The 15,298-nt window shown below is 44.3% G+C and overlaps 1 protein-coding gene across 1 annotated transcript; it reads left to right on the top strand.

The window, feature by feature from the left end:
- Positions 1 to 2,340: 2,340 nt before the first annotated feature.
- On the top strand, positions 2,341 to 14,869 carry LOC132458279 (interferon-induced protein 44-like). Its single transcript, XM_060052858.1, has 8 exons — positions 2,341 to 2,484; positions 8,923 to 9,419; positions 11,722 to 11,773; positions 12,016 to 12,211; positions 12,393 to 12,545; positions 13,624 to 13,789; positions 13,899 to 13,999; positions 14,402 to 14,869. The coding sequence occupies exons 2-8, from the start codon at positions 8,936 to 8,938 to the stop codon at positions 14,621 to 14,623; spliced, it is 1,374 nt and encodes a 457-aa protein (XP_059908841.1). The 5' UTR covers positions 2,341 to 2,484; positions 8,923 to 8,935; the 3' UTR covers positions 14,624 to 14,869.
- Positions 14,870 to 15,298: the final 429 nt, after the last annotated feature.

The following is a 15,298-nucleotide window of genomic DNA, read 5'->3' as shown; positions in this document are numbered from 1 at the left end:
ACAAAAAAAAGTTCTCATAATTATGAGAAAATATCTCATAATTACGAGATCTTTATGTCATAATTATGAGATCATTATCTCATAATTGCGAAATCTTTGTCATAATTACGAGATAATGATCTCATAATTACGAGATCAATATCTCGTAATTATGAGATCATTATCTCGTAATTAGGACATAAAGATCTTGTAACTATGAGATATTTTCTCATAATTATGAGATCTTTATGTCATAATTACGAGATAACGTGATTTTCTTTTGTGATGTGAATGCAATGCACCACCGTAATTTAGTGACTTGACTTAAAAGTTAATTTCATGTAGGTTGAAATAATGTCGTTGATACAACGTGGATTGATTTAGTCTATGAGCCGTTGAAAAGACGTGGGTCGGAGACCAACGTCAGAAAATCGTTCATATCAAGACGTCGTATTGACCTCCGTGACCAACGTCGATTAGACTTCTGATCGACGTGCTGGGTGGCTGTTTGTGCCACCAGTCCCCGAAGGGTCTCAACCCGGGTATATTTCAATGCAGAAGCGCCACTGGACACACCGATACGTGCGTAAATGTTGACATGCGTAAAAATGTCACGCGAGTAAAGAAGGCCCTTATCAATAACAGGAACAATATTCTTTGCAGCATGTAGGCCTAGTGGTGATGGTTGAAACCAGTAGCGTGCGGTGCCCCTTCATTTCGGTGGGGCAGAAACTACTGGCGTATGACCACACCCACAATTTATATATATTTTTAACATGTATATTTTGAGGTACAAATTCGACATTATAGGGAAGTTATTTCTTCCATATTTTATTTTAACAATCTAACAACAATTTAACAACAGGCTTAGCGAGTGCATTGCAAATACATGAAACGTAGAAATACAAGTCATCAATCAAGCAGACCTTCGATTTGGAACTTGGCCCGACGATGTGTGCAAATCTCTCAATAGCGCGGATTGCAATTCTTATTGCAGCCTGCAGGGTTATGCGAGAAACATACGGAGGGACGCGGTCGTTGAGCTCCCCTGCCCCACATTGCATGACTCGTTAAACTCAACTAGAATCGCCACCATCAATTTCATATCAACAGACCAAAAATAGTCGGAAAGCCTACAGAAACTATAGCTAGTTAATGTGACAATCATATTATTAAAAATAAACTTGGAGCAATGATTTACTGAGGAACTATTTTTTTTGGGAGCATGCTTTTGCAGGGAGTTCGCTGCCCCACCTGCCCATATGGACGGCACGCGCCTGGTTGAAACAATGAAAGCATCACAAATGACAATCCAGTTTTCATGGGTTGAATCTGCAAAAGGGATTTGGTTGTTGACGCCCTCTGCTGGCCTGACCGGTGCCTTTTTTATTTCTTTTTTTACCAGATTATCAGTTGATTGTTCTTCCCTATAGATATCACAAGTCAGGCAGTCGATGCATTATAATAACATGATTGTTTAGCCGTTTTATTATAACTAACAAATCAATCAATGCTATCAATATAATATCCCTTATGGGAGATGTGTTCAATGATTATGGGAATATGCTAACACAGCTCAGAAACAGATGGTGACACAATCTTTAATCTCTTCACACAAATTCACTTTGTCAGAGGCGCCCAGACTGAAATGTCAATCAGTTCCACACCTAGCCTGATGTCTCTCAACATGCACTCAGACCGGCCTTGTGGAACAAGATAAAACATGCAAGATACAATGGTAGGCCTTCCCGTTTCACCTCTCAGGAAGAACGTGACCCACATTCACGCCTCCAGTTTATGGTTTGCATTAGAACTATGTGGTTGAATTTGCCTGTCGTTGCTTAACGGTAACTAGACAACTATGAAAATAAATCAACCCTAAAAGCCTCCACACTGGCAGTCCCACTAAAAATAATCGTTTAAATATGACAAATTATTTAGTTATGTATCCATTTTAATTGTACATCAGAGCGAGACACCTACTTTTAGACATTTGGAAAAAGATGTGTTGGTTTCATCATACACATTTTTCTTTTCACAGATTCTTCTAAATGTCATGTTGCTTGATAACGATCTGTTGATATGTTGTCTGAAGAGCTTACCATAAATTGTCTGAAGAGCTTACCATAAATTCCTCAGTCTTTTGTCGAGTGATTTGACATAAAACAATCCACTCCGCACCCCGTTGTTCTGGCAATGTCTGCCTCCTCTGGGGAGGAGGAGCAGAGTAGATGGCTGAAAGAAAAGGGAGGACGAGTTTCAACAATGCACTAATCAGCGTTGGCCTCACCAATATTTGCCACGCCTGCACTCATATCTATTCTTTCAGCAGTTGGAGGATATAGCAGCTGGGGAACCAGACGGCTATCCCTATAACTATAGAGCTAGAGTAAAAATAACATAAACATTGCTTCTTAGTATTCACTGATCCGAGGAAGAAGACAGCAGACGCAACTTGTCATACCTTGGAGAATAACTATCTTAAAGCAACCACATCAGTTTCAGGTAGGCCTATTGGGATTTTGGTTGGGATAGAATGACGGCAAATATCAACGATGATGAATAATACAACAGCCTACAATAGAAGGTTATTTGATACTTTGCATTTAGTTGTGTACACGAGGGGCGACAAATTACATTAACTTTCAATTTCTATTTTAACCCTAATCCGATCATGAAAGGCATTTTTAGCCGTTAATCCTCGGACGCCAGCCTTCAGAGTTGTGACGTTATTTCCGGTCTCGGAGCATAGCGTTCCTGTTCGTCTTTGTGATTGTGTCATGAAATTGGCTAGTCGTTGTTTATTGTTAGCTACATTAGCCTATTTAGCAAACCAGCTCGAAAACAAACAACACAACTTTACATTGTATTGCATGCACTGCACAGCAAGATCATGCAATGTATAAATTGGTGACTGGAATAAAGTATCAATGTAATCAAGTGTGTAAGAGCATTTAAAATCGACATTACAATGACCAACGTGGTACTAATACATAGAAAATAAATCTCTTCACGGGCGCACCCATTTTGTTGAGAGCATCATCACTGCTCTCGGTCTACTCTCAGAATTCCGAAAGATGAAGACAAAAAGAAATTATTATTTAAATTAGGTCTAGAAGTGATGATTCTAGTCATTAATTGTAATTAGTCATTTAGAAAAAAACATGGGGATTCCAGGGACATCTCAAAATAAAGCCTAGTCCTTAAAATATATTTGGTAAGATGGATGTAAGAAGAGATGAATATTCCTACCGTACATAGGCCTATAGACATAGGCTATCAAATAACGCCTACTTACACACACACACACACACACACACACACACACACACACACACACACACACACACACACACACACACACACACACACACACACACACACACACACACACACACACACACACACACACACACACACACACACACGCGCGCGCGCGGTGGCGGAGTGGTAATCAGGAGATTCGGGAGAATTCCCGGCTGATAAGTGCGTTCATAAAAGTTCCTTGCAGCGCCGTCCGGCAGCCTGACACCGGGATCCCACCGGACGCGTACGCGCCGCGGAACGGCTGCGTCCTCTGCCCTGCGTCCATTCCTACCGGGCGCGTAACGGCAGCGTAGCGCTGCCTTGCGAGCCAGCCGTATTCACGCGAGATCACGAGATCACGCGATAATCCTAAACCTAATGTACTCACCTTCCACTCCCAAAACTATTGCGATTAAATGCCACGCTTTGTCCTTTCTGACATTCTCCTTATAAAAAGGATGATTTGGTACATAAATGACTTCATGTTGCTGAACTTCGACAATGAGTCTCTCGTCGTCCATGTTGCCGACCCTCGGGACTCTCTATCGACGCTTATTATGTCCATGTATCGACGCCACTTCGACCTGGGCGGGACTTTACGTCCTACGTCACTCGCTATGGGTGTGCATGTGTGCGCACTGCGCATAGCCGTCACTCGCGATGGGTGTGCATGTGAGAAAGGTTTTGGCTTGTCTGGGTTGGTAATAACGGTTCTGATGATTTTTCTGATGGAAAAGTGGTCTTTTATTTCCATAATCTTTGTTCAGTGAACGCATAAACCCGTTTGTCAGTTAGCAGTTAAACAAAATGCGATCTCTTTGTTTACAGTTACCAACGACCAACTGATGATTGGGGGTTCGATTCCCTAGTGATGCAAGGTATTTTCTTTCATTTTGGACTGCACACACATCGCGAGTGACGGATACTCGCACAATGTACACACATCACTGTCTTTACAATTTCTAGGCAACCGAAGTTTAAAGATTGTCAAGTGGTTAACTCTTGAATCGCATGTAGCTACTAAGACCTGATGGGTTAGTGGTCAGAGAACAACTCATTAATAATAATAATAATAATAAATTTTATTTATACTGCACTTTATATTCAAGAATCTCAAAGTGCTTCAGAGAAAAAAATACCAAAAAACTATTAAAAAAGGGGGAACCTCAAAGAAAGTTTAGCTGAATGCTCTTTTAAAGAGATGGGTTTTGAGGTTCCGTTTAAAAAGAGCTGTAGTCTGTGGAGCCCTCAGGTGGTCAGGGAGGGCGTTCCATAGTCTAGGGGCAGCAGCAGAAAAGGCCCGATCACCCATGGTGCACAGCTTCGTATGTCGGGTTTGGAGGGTGTGAGTGGATCCTGAACGGAGTGTACGTGAGTTTGTCGGGGGGGTGAGGAGTTCCTGAAGGTAGAGGGGGGCAAGTCCGTGAAGGCACTGGTGGGTGAGGAGGGAGACCTTGTACTCAATTCTGAGTGAGACAGGGAGCCAGTGCAGTGATTTCAGGATGGGGGTGATGTGGTCATGCTTGCGCACCCTCATCAGGACCCTGGCAGCACTGTTTTGAATGTATTGGAGCCTCTGGATGCTCTTGCCAGGGATCCCAATGAGGAGTGCATTGCAGTAGTCCAACCTGGAGGAGACAAAGGCATGGACGAGCTTCTCTGCATCAGCCAGGGTGAGTGATTGGCGGAGTTTGGCGATGTTCCTGAGGTGGTATAAAGCTGTCTTACAGAGGTGTTTGATGTGGGTGTCAAAATTAAGTTGTGGGTCCATTTTAACACCGAGGTTGGTGACGGATGTGGAAAGGGGGACGTTTTTGCCAGAGAAGGTGATATTGGTGATGGTGGGGGAGCGGAGCTGATGTGGCGTGCCAACAAGGATGGCTTCCGTTTTATGGCTGTTAAGTTGTAGGAAGTTGAGCTTCATCCACGCCTCTATCTCCTCCAGGCAGGTGGTCAGTGTGGATGTTGGCAGAGGGGCAGAAGAAGTGGGGGTTGTCCTGATGTAGAGCTGTGTATCATCAGCATAGCAGTGGTAAGATAAGCCATGCCTGCTAATGACACTACCCAGGGGGAGCATGTACAGTGAGAACAGTGTGGGGCCCAACACCGAGCCCTGGGGGACACCGCAGGTGACGTTGTTGGTGTGTGATTTTGCTTTGCCCAGGGCAACGTGCTCAGTTCTGTCAGTGAGGTACGAGGTGAACCAGTTCTTTACATTTCCTGATAGTCCAATGGTGTATTGCAGGCGGTGAAGGAGAATATTGTGGTCAACCGTATCAAAAGCAGCTGTTAAGTCCAGGAGGATGAGGAGAGATGGGGAGCCGGTGTCTGCTGCCATCAGGAGGTCATTTGTGACCCTGACCAAGGCTGTTTCTGTACTGTGGCCATAGCGGAAACCAGACTGGAATTTTTCAAACAAGTGATGTTGTATGAGGTGATCCTGGAGTTGTGCTGCAACTGTTTTTTCCAGAACTTTTGACAGAAATGGGAGATTTGAGATGGGCCTGTAGTTGGAGAGGACTTCTGGATCAAGGGTAGGTTTTTTTTTAATGTTGGTCTGATGACAGCAGTTTTTAATGCAGATGGGATATGGCCGGCCAGGAGGGAGTGGTTAATGATATTGGTGATGAGTGCGGGGATAAGGGGTTCGATTCCTTAATGAAGCTAGCTTTTTTCTTTCATATTGGACTGGATGTTTGTATGCCATTTTGCGTAACTTGTAGTTTATGATGAAGAAATGTTACTGGGGTTAAGGTTAGGGTAACGCTAAGTGTAAGACACAAAGTGTTTTTGCAACACAATATTTCTTACAATAACAAAGTCCAAAGTTTTGATGACTCCAGTAGGAAACTTAAGATACCTAGAGAAATGCGTGAGTGCTCACAAAACATCAACAAGTCAGCAGTGTGGTACAGGGTGATCATTTCTGATATACAGTACAAAAGCTGAAACTATTAGCCAGGAGTGGGAAAGATGCAGACGCAGACGCAGACGCAGACGTGGGAAGCAATAAGACGCACCAACACACAGTTGCCTGTTGCAAAATGGTTCAGAGTTTAATAGAAATAGTTAGGGTTAGCTGTTATGGCGTTATCTGGTATGGCTATAGTCTAATGTTAGCTTAGTTCGTGTTGTTTCGTCATGTTAATCGCTAGTACCGTAATATTAAGTCATTTGTAGAAATATAGCCTATCATCACAGACTGTAGGAATGTCACCCACCCAACATTGCGTACGACACTGACGCTCGTAATCTGTAGTAGTGCACGGGAGTTCGTGCACAGATCCCTGAGACAAACGGCTACGCGCACACATGCAAACCCATAGCGAGTGACGTAGGACGTAAAGTCCCGCCCAGGTCGAAGTGGCGTCGATTTAGAGAGTCCCGCCGACCCTCTGAGACCCACCGGTCATGACGTAATGATGTTGATGTGAAGTTACATGAGCTGAGTATTGTGTTTTATTTAGAAAATTGACCGGATGTTGTATGGCTTTTACTTTTCACTTCCTGCCCGGCTCGACCTGCTCTGTCGAAATTGACGCGGTTTAGCAGCGGCTCGCGGCAAAAATAGAATTGGACGGAAAGATAGCGCCGTGGCGCGGCACGCCGCTCCTGGGACGCTGCTGAAACGTTCCGCGGCGCGCACGGTGGAAATGGTCTCATTGATTATAGTGGAAGCGATCAGCAGCGGTGACCGCGGCGCAGCCGTCCCGCGGCGCGTACGCCTCCGGTGGAATCGAGCCTTGAGCTGTGCCCCCGCAACCTCTCGCTCACTCAACAGCCGCAACAAACTGTCAACGTCACAACCAAGTCGATTTTGTCTAGAGGGGAGTAACTGAGCGGCCCCTCCCGAAGTGGTACAGCCCAGGTGGGCCTTGAACTGTGATTGGTCAGAAAGACGTAACCGCTAATTACAATATTGAAGTCTCGTGCAGGCTCGAACAGAGTGACACACAAAAACACACACACACACTTTTACGTAGTTTTTCACCCGCTCCGTATCCTTGCTTGCCCCAACAAGTTTGTGCGGCGTGCTTGTTGTTTTGTTTCCGGTGTAGCTAGATCCGGTATGATGTTGTAGTTATTCTAACGTGACTAGTTGCTGCTAGACAGCAGGTGAAAAAACTACAACGTTTGCCAAGCCAAAAGAGCGTTAATCGCACGATCAAAAAATGAATGCCGTTAAAATAGTTTTGCGTTAACGCCGTTAATAACGCGTTAAACTGACAGCACTAATATATATATATATATACATATACTGTATATGTGTAAGATCTGTCTCACTTGTATTTATTGTACTTTGAAATAACTTGAATGGAACTTTAGATGTTTGGGGATAAGCAGCACAGCAGTCAGGTAGCTATTTAAAGCTATAATAAATGGCGTATTTTGTTTATTTAAGTTGAGCATTATGAAAAAAATTGCATTCACAATAAAGCATGCACAAAAAATTGGCGCGCGCTACGCGAGCATTTTCATTTCCCATTGGACTAAGTCCCGGATGTTCATGACACCTAAAATTGCCCCTGATACTTACCACGGGCCGTTATAGTGTGAATCAATGGCTTTTGTTTCTGTGTAAGCAACAAGTTAAACAGACAACATCTTGTTTTTAGAAAAACACGTTCTATTCATGATGTCACTTGAAACCACAACGTCTTTGATTGGGGGAGCTCGCCATTACCATGGGAACTTTTACCCGCACCAACGAAAGTCAAGTCGTCGATGACGCGATGACTGCAGTCTTTCAAGATTTTTGTCTAGACCATCGGGAGGCATTCATAAGAATAAAGTATTCAAGAGTAGTGGTGGATTCAATGATTCGTTTCCGTGACCCAGTTCGCGTGATTCAGTTCGCCACGAGGAGTCGTTCACGAATCGTTCGTTCGTTCGTTCGTTCGTTCAGTCGAGTTTCCGGTAGCACTAACTCCACTGAGTCTGACTGACTCAGCTGAGAACCGTGCAATGGGGTCCATTCCATGATGCGATTTACCGCTACCGGAAACCAGGCTGAACGAACATACGATTCGTGAACGACTCCTCCCAGTTCAGTCGAGTTTCCGGTGAATCGATTCACCGGAAACTCGACTTCAGTTTCGTTCGCGATTCAGCCTTGTTTCCGGTAACGGTGAATCGCATCATGGAATGCACACCATTGCACGGTTCTCAGTTGAGTCAGTCAGACTCAGTGGAGTTAGTGCTACCGGAAACTCGTTCGTTCGTTCAGTCGAGTTTCCGGTGAATCGAATGGTGAACGAGACGACCGAACGAACGAGAGAGACGAACCGGTTCAGTTCGTTCATCCTATAGACTCGGTCATTCGAACCGGTTCGCGAACGAACGAGCCAACACTATTCGAGAGTGGAAAAAGTTATTCCTAACCATGACTGCGCTATGCGGTGGCCTTTCGTCCGTCCCCACCAGCCCTCCAGATCGAGTGTCTCTCTCTGAGTATGTGCACATGCAAGGTTTTTTTAACTGAATTTAAAATTTGCAACACTGTTTAAAGAATTACTACAGAGAAAAAGCCAAACTCCATGCCAATAAAGCAGGCATCAGCACTGTCAACATGTCTTAAAGAGGCTATTTTAACCACATGACTGCGGTATTCGGTGGCCTTTCGTCTTTTCCCACCAGCCCTCCAGGCATCATGTCCGTGGTGAAGTCCAGCCTGTCCAGCGACCAGGAGAAGAAGCTGTTGTCTCTGTTCGGCCAGGTCCGTCTCCACCTGCTGTACAAGGCCAGCGTCCACGGATACGCCTCCGCCAGCTTCCACCAACGCTGTGACAAGCAGGGGCCCACGTTGCTGGCCGCCTACAACAAGTCTGGCTACGTGTTCGGAGCGTACACCGCGAAGGACTACAGCCAGAGCGGGGTTCTGGTCAGCGACGGCGAGGCCTTCCTGTACAGCCTCGGCAATGGCAAGGGCAACGCACCGCTGCGAGTGGCCAGCAACGACGGCAAGTACGGCTTCACCGACGGGGCAGCGGGGCCAGACTTCGGGGCGCTGAAGTTCCTGCTACAAGATGCAGCCGCCGTGGCGTCCTACCCAGGGCAAGCCTACACCTTCAAGCCGGTGGACATGCACGGAGACGACCTGTACCTCACAGAGTTGGAGGCGTACAGAGTGGAAGGTGAGCGGTCTCTGGGCCTGCTTCTCCCCAGTGTCTATAAACTAAACCAAAGCACTGGACGGACTTCAGAGAAGCTATAGGAATAGCAACAGTTAGCGGCTGATCAGTAACACACACAAGACACATACATGGTAGGCATAAATTTAGGCACCCATGCAAAAGTTGACTAAAAAGAGGAACACAAAAATTAATCTTTGTTGCCTTAATTAAACAAAGGAGGAAAAATCCAACCTATAAGGACAGCAATTCGTAAATAAATATATGATCTCCATTGAAATACAGGGTGCATAAGTATAGAAACCCCTACGTTAAATTCCCATAGAGGCAGGCAGATTTTATTTTTAAAAGCCAGGTATTCCATGGATCCAAAGGCCTAGGTAATCTCATCAGGATGCTTATCCATGAAATAACTGGCTTTATAAATAAAAAAAAATATGTACAACCCAAAGAAACCCTCTCCCGCTACATTTCTGCGCCATTGAGCAGTGTGGTTCCGGAAGTAAAAATCCCATACATTTAATCCATAGAGGTTCTGGTTGAAAGCCGTAATGTTGTAACCATCCAAGGTATACTTACAAAAATCTGTTATATTGTGAAAAGGGGGTATATGCTACTGTAGAAGCCGTAAGTTAAAGAAGTTAACTTTAGTTTTTAGAAAAATAAATAAATTGTCATGTCATTTGTAACCTACTACTACTACTACTACTACTACTACTACTACACTACCCACATCCTTAACTTTAACACAACGTCTTTGATTGGAGCCGCCCCATTATTCCAATGCATACGTTTAATGCACCCGCGAAACACACACACACACACACACACACACACACACACACACACACACACACACACACACACACACACACACACACACACACACACACACACACACTCTCACACACAGACACTATAACAGGCATCTCCAAACGGCGGACCGCGGTCCGGGTCCGGACCAAGTGACGTTCCTATCCGGACCCATGACCAATTAAAAAAAATGTATAGATATTATTATTTTTTTTTTAATGATTTCACTATACAAAGCATGATTATGTTAGTAAAATCATTTCTCACTGAAATACAAATTGAAAGGCAGAATAGTCTGTAGTGCAGCGTAAAAACAGCAAAAAGCAATGATCTTCACAGAGCGAAGATCATGCACTCACCGAACTCCCCCCCTCCCTCCGTCTGTCACGGCATGGGCGTAAAAGCGTCACTCAGAAAATAGCCAATCAAATTTTTGGTTTACCGCAAGAGTGATTTGGAATAAGAAAATGGCTTGCTCGAAAATAAGGAAAGTTGACCCCGAAAACAGACATTTTAAAGATGAATGGACTGACCAATACTTGGTCAGTCCATTCATCATCCGTTCATTCTCCCGCAAGGCAGTACAAAACCTTTGTTGTCTTTTATGTGTTGAAACCGTGGCGCTGATGAAAAGCGGGAATATTAAGCGGCATTACGAATCCAAACACAGATCCTTAGAGGAAAAGTATCCCCAGAAGTCAGAAGTAAGAGCGTGGAAAATATCCGAGCTGAGAGTATTGCAGGCCTAATGTACCTGTTTTGTTTACTTGAAATGTTAATATGCGTTACTTACTTTGTCTTACTAGTTTTTCATGGTTAAAAGTAAGCTATTTGGAAATTGAAAATAAGTACATCTGAAATTATAAGGTAATATGCTGTGTTGATTGTATTTGACAAAAGAAGGCTATTAGGACGTAGTAGGTTCGGACCTTTCTTGGAAGGAATTTTTAGTAACTGGACCTTGTTCAATTTTAATTGAAGACCCCTATAATATTGAAAAATGTTATAAGATGCAAGAAACAAACTAAACAATTGGGTTGTAACCATTGTGAAAATGTTCCTTTTCTTCTCTTTTCCAAATTATGGTCACGACAAACCTGACGGATGATTGGCTTGGTTCCAGGTTTAAAACTCTTTCATATAACGATTTTCTGAAAAATCTATTGAGAAAATGAATGGGAAATTAACTTAAAGAACCAGAGATGTTGCACTATATTGAGAATTGTTGAAGTCACACACCTGTGATTAACAGGCAAGATCTGTGAACCAATCAGGGAAGAGATTGCCTGATTGGTCAGAGAAATTAGTTGATTCCACTTAAAAGGGATTTTATAACTCTTAATATTGAGAAGATCTCTCTATGATTCAACATTTTGTACTTTTTCTTTCGTATTGCTCTCCTGTGCTTTGTTCACCCTTTCAAACAATACCTCGCCCTGGTGATCATCTGTCGATCTTGACGTTGCATAAAGAATCTAATTCATTCCTGTAGATATTGGGGGCTTCTTGGCCAAGCCATGGAGGGCTACTGAATGGACTATTAAGTATGTACAAATAATCACACTTATTATGTCATCATATCATGAAATTATTATTATTCATATTGGCAACTTTCTTAATGATGTAATTGTTGTCCAGATGTATCTTTTGACTTTCTTTCATGTGCTGCCATCTTTCTTTCGTTTATTTAAATGTATCTATTGTTTTGTTTTTATTGTCATTTAACTTTTGATGATTGTTATTTCTTCTACTTCACCTTTCTCTTTTGTGCCTCGTCTTTCTGCAGGAGGAAACAGGAACTGATGAAGAAGATCCAGGAGTACCAGCCTGAGCTCAGCGGTGTGACCCAGGTCCGAGTGCTGCTGGTGGGGCCGGTGGGCGCCGGGAAGTCCAGCTTCTTCAACTCCATCAACTCTCTGTTCCGAGGCCACATGACCTCTCAGGCCATCAGCGGAGTGTGTGGCAAGAGTGTGACCACGCAGGTCAGAACCAGAGAGGGGGTTAACCAGGGGCCAGGCGTCAGCACTCAGTGTGTGGAATAATAGGGCTCAAAGAATTACTATATAAGAAACACAAAGCAGGGTTGTGCCGTCTATGAAAGATGAAAAGTGACTGTAGGTAAGATTCGTTGCTCCCTTCAACGTGTTTCTTATCGCTCCACAGTTCCGCAGCTTCCCCATCAAGGCAGGGAGAGGGGGGAAGAAGCTGCCCCTGGTTCTGTGTGACACCATGGGTCTGGAGAGCCAACCAGAAGCTGGGCTGAACGTGGACGACCTCTACAACATCTACAAGGGCCGCATAGCCGACCGCTATCAGGTTCATTACAGAGACCATAAGAACCTAAAGGTCCCATGGCATGGTACTTTATGGATGCTTTAATATAGGTATTAGTGGGCCTCTAACACAGTATTTGAAGACGTTCCCAAAATTCAGCCCGGGTACAGAATTACAGCCCCTACGAGGCAGTCGCACATTGAGCTTTCCCCAAACGCGCTGTTTCGGTGTCTGTAGCTTTAATGCAAATGAGGAGAGAGGCGGGTCAAGGAGGAGAGTGGGAGCGTGGACCTGAGCAGCTTGCGGCCACGGTACCATGTGCTCTGTTTACAGTGGATGTATCGCAATGGCGAGGCGCACACAGCCTTTGGCCGTGTTCTGTAAATATTCTCAAACACTCTGGGTGCTCTGGCGGGTGTCAAGGAGCTCTATATCTAAATAATATCACATAATACATAGATATCTATATCATATAATATATATATTATCATGGCCAAAAGCTGTGTGCGCATCCAGACGATATTATGAATCTCAAACGACTGCGTCGGTGTCCTTGCTACGCCATTTCTAGCTACTTGGGGGGGCCATAGTCAGGCTAGGGGAACTCATATTAATGTTAGAAAACTTCATAAAGTTTCATGCCATGGTGTAAAATGGATCTGGGATATGTTTAGTATGATAACGAGTTGGAATGTTCGTCTGGGAGCAAAAAAAGCGCAAGATGTCCCTGAGCAAACCGACACCATGCCATGTTTGCTGTGTCCTTGGCTGACACCGCTGCCAGTGGATGCATGTGTGTATGAATGTGGGAAATGTGTGGCTCTAATTGTACAGAGGTTTGAGTGGCCACAAGTTGAAAAACTACCTAAATAAATAAAGAGCACTTATATGGGGTGGGGAAGAGTGCTCGTTTATCTGAAGGTCCTTTTAAATCTTGATGAGCAGGGTTATTAATCGTAAACTAATAACAGACATTGATATTTCAGAGAGATGGAGCTGGGATGATGTATTGGAACGCAGAGGCACAACGTTGTTAGGAGTTGTTGCGACATATTCCAATCATAAATGGGCTCCTATGTTTACTTTAATGTACTTTAACACAGCGTTCTACATCTTGTAGTTTAGTCCCGGCACACCCCTACAGGAGGACGCCCCCTGCTACAGGAAGACTTCCACCTTGAAGGAGCAGATCCACTGTGTGGTGTACGTGTTTGACATGTGCCAACTGCTCTGCGACGAGATCATCGAGAAGATGGCCGCCATCCGCAAGAGGACCAACCTGATGAGTGAGCTAGACTAACTTCTAATCAGTTGGACCGTTCATTGTCCCTCTCTCTAATCCAATCCAATTGAAATAAATGTACATTACATTACAATCTGTTTGAATCTCTGTAGACATTCCCCAACTTCTTCTCATGACCAAAGTGGATGAAGCTTGTCCCCTTGTAAAGGAGAACTTGTCCAACATTTACCGCAGTGAATACATCTACAAGAAGGTACTGTCGGACTCTGAAGGCGTTCCACATTCGTCCATCTTTTTAATGAGGCAGATTTAACCGATTAAATTAGATAGGCCTATAGAAATACGCCAGGGCAGTCTGTTTTAGAAATGCTTATCACAAGAGGCACACGGTGATAATACCAATAAAGGCCACCCAGAGGACGCTAATGGAACTGCTACTATCTCATATCATCACATCCAAAGCGCTTATGAAGATGTACACATTATTTTATGCTTTGTTTGTGTTTTATACTCCGCCTTATTAATCCGAGATGGGATGAATAAAGTATAACAAAATCAAAAAATAACTAAAAACGGATGAAAGTGAAAGATACTATAAGTACACTAAATTAACTAATGGTGTTTTTTGTCTGCGCTCTCTCTCTGAGCCGTTCAGGCCCAGCAGCTCAGCACGGCCCTGGGCATCCCTCTGTGCTGCGTGCTGCCGGTGAAGAACTACAGCGAGGAGCTGGAGCTGGAGCTGAGCACAGACCTGCTGCTGCTCAGCGCTGTGCAGCAGATGCTCCGCTATGCCGACAGCTTCTTCGAGAACCAGCCGGAGAGTGAGAGTGAGAGCGATACCGAGCAAGAGATGACCACGAACAGAAATGAAGTTTAAAAAATGTTGCATTCTGTAATGAATACATGTCTTTGTTTGAATAGATCTTTGTAAAAAATCTAAGACAATTGTTACGTATTTTAAGAATCTAAGCTACCCACACATAGACCCAATGAAGCAGGACCAAACATATAAGCCGTAAATACTATACATAGCCACAAGGGGAGCAAGACCTTATTGGAGGCTGCTCCAGCCACAGATAGCAGCACCTTTTGATATATGAAGCCGAAGCCATTATGGCACCCCGGCCACGCCCACTAGGCCACGCCCACTAGGCCACGCCCACTAGGCCACGCCCACTAGGCCACGCCCACTAGGCCACGCCCACTAGGCCACGCCCACTAGGCCACGCCCACTAGGCCACGCCCACTTGACGGTCTCTACCTGAGCACGCGAACCGGAGAGCGTGAGAGATTTTCAGCGACACCCGCGGAGGCCCGTGGCTGAAAGTAGCTAGAGTTATTATCTCTCACACGTGTTCAACACGATTCCAAGACTTTCGTTCCATTACCATGCCGAAACATGCAGACTTTAACAATAAACTGAGTTAAAAGCAATCCCGGATTTTGAACCTTTCCTTGAAGAACTACGTAATACAATTAGCCTATGTTGTTTAATCAGTTTCCATAAAAAAATTAATCAGATCAGATTAGGTTAGGTTAGATTACAGTAAAA

The sequence above is a fragment of the Gadus macrocephalus genome, chromosome 5 (genome assembly GCF_031168955.1).
Source record: "Gadus macrocephalus chromosome 5, ASM3116895v1".
Classification (NCBI taxonomy): domain Eukaryota; kingdom Metazoa; phylum Chordata; class Actinopteri; order Gadiformes; family Gadidae; genus Gadus; species Gadus macrocephalus.
Note: the sequence above shows the minus strand (reverse complement) of the source record. Positions and strands in the feature narration are given on the sequence as shown.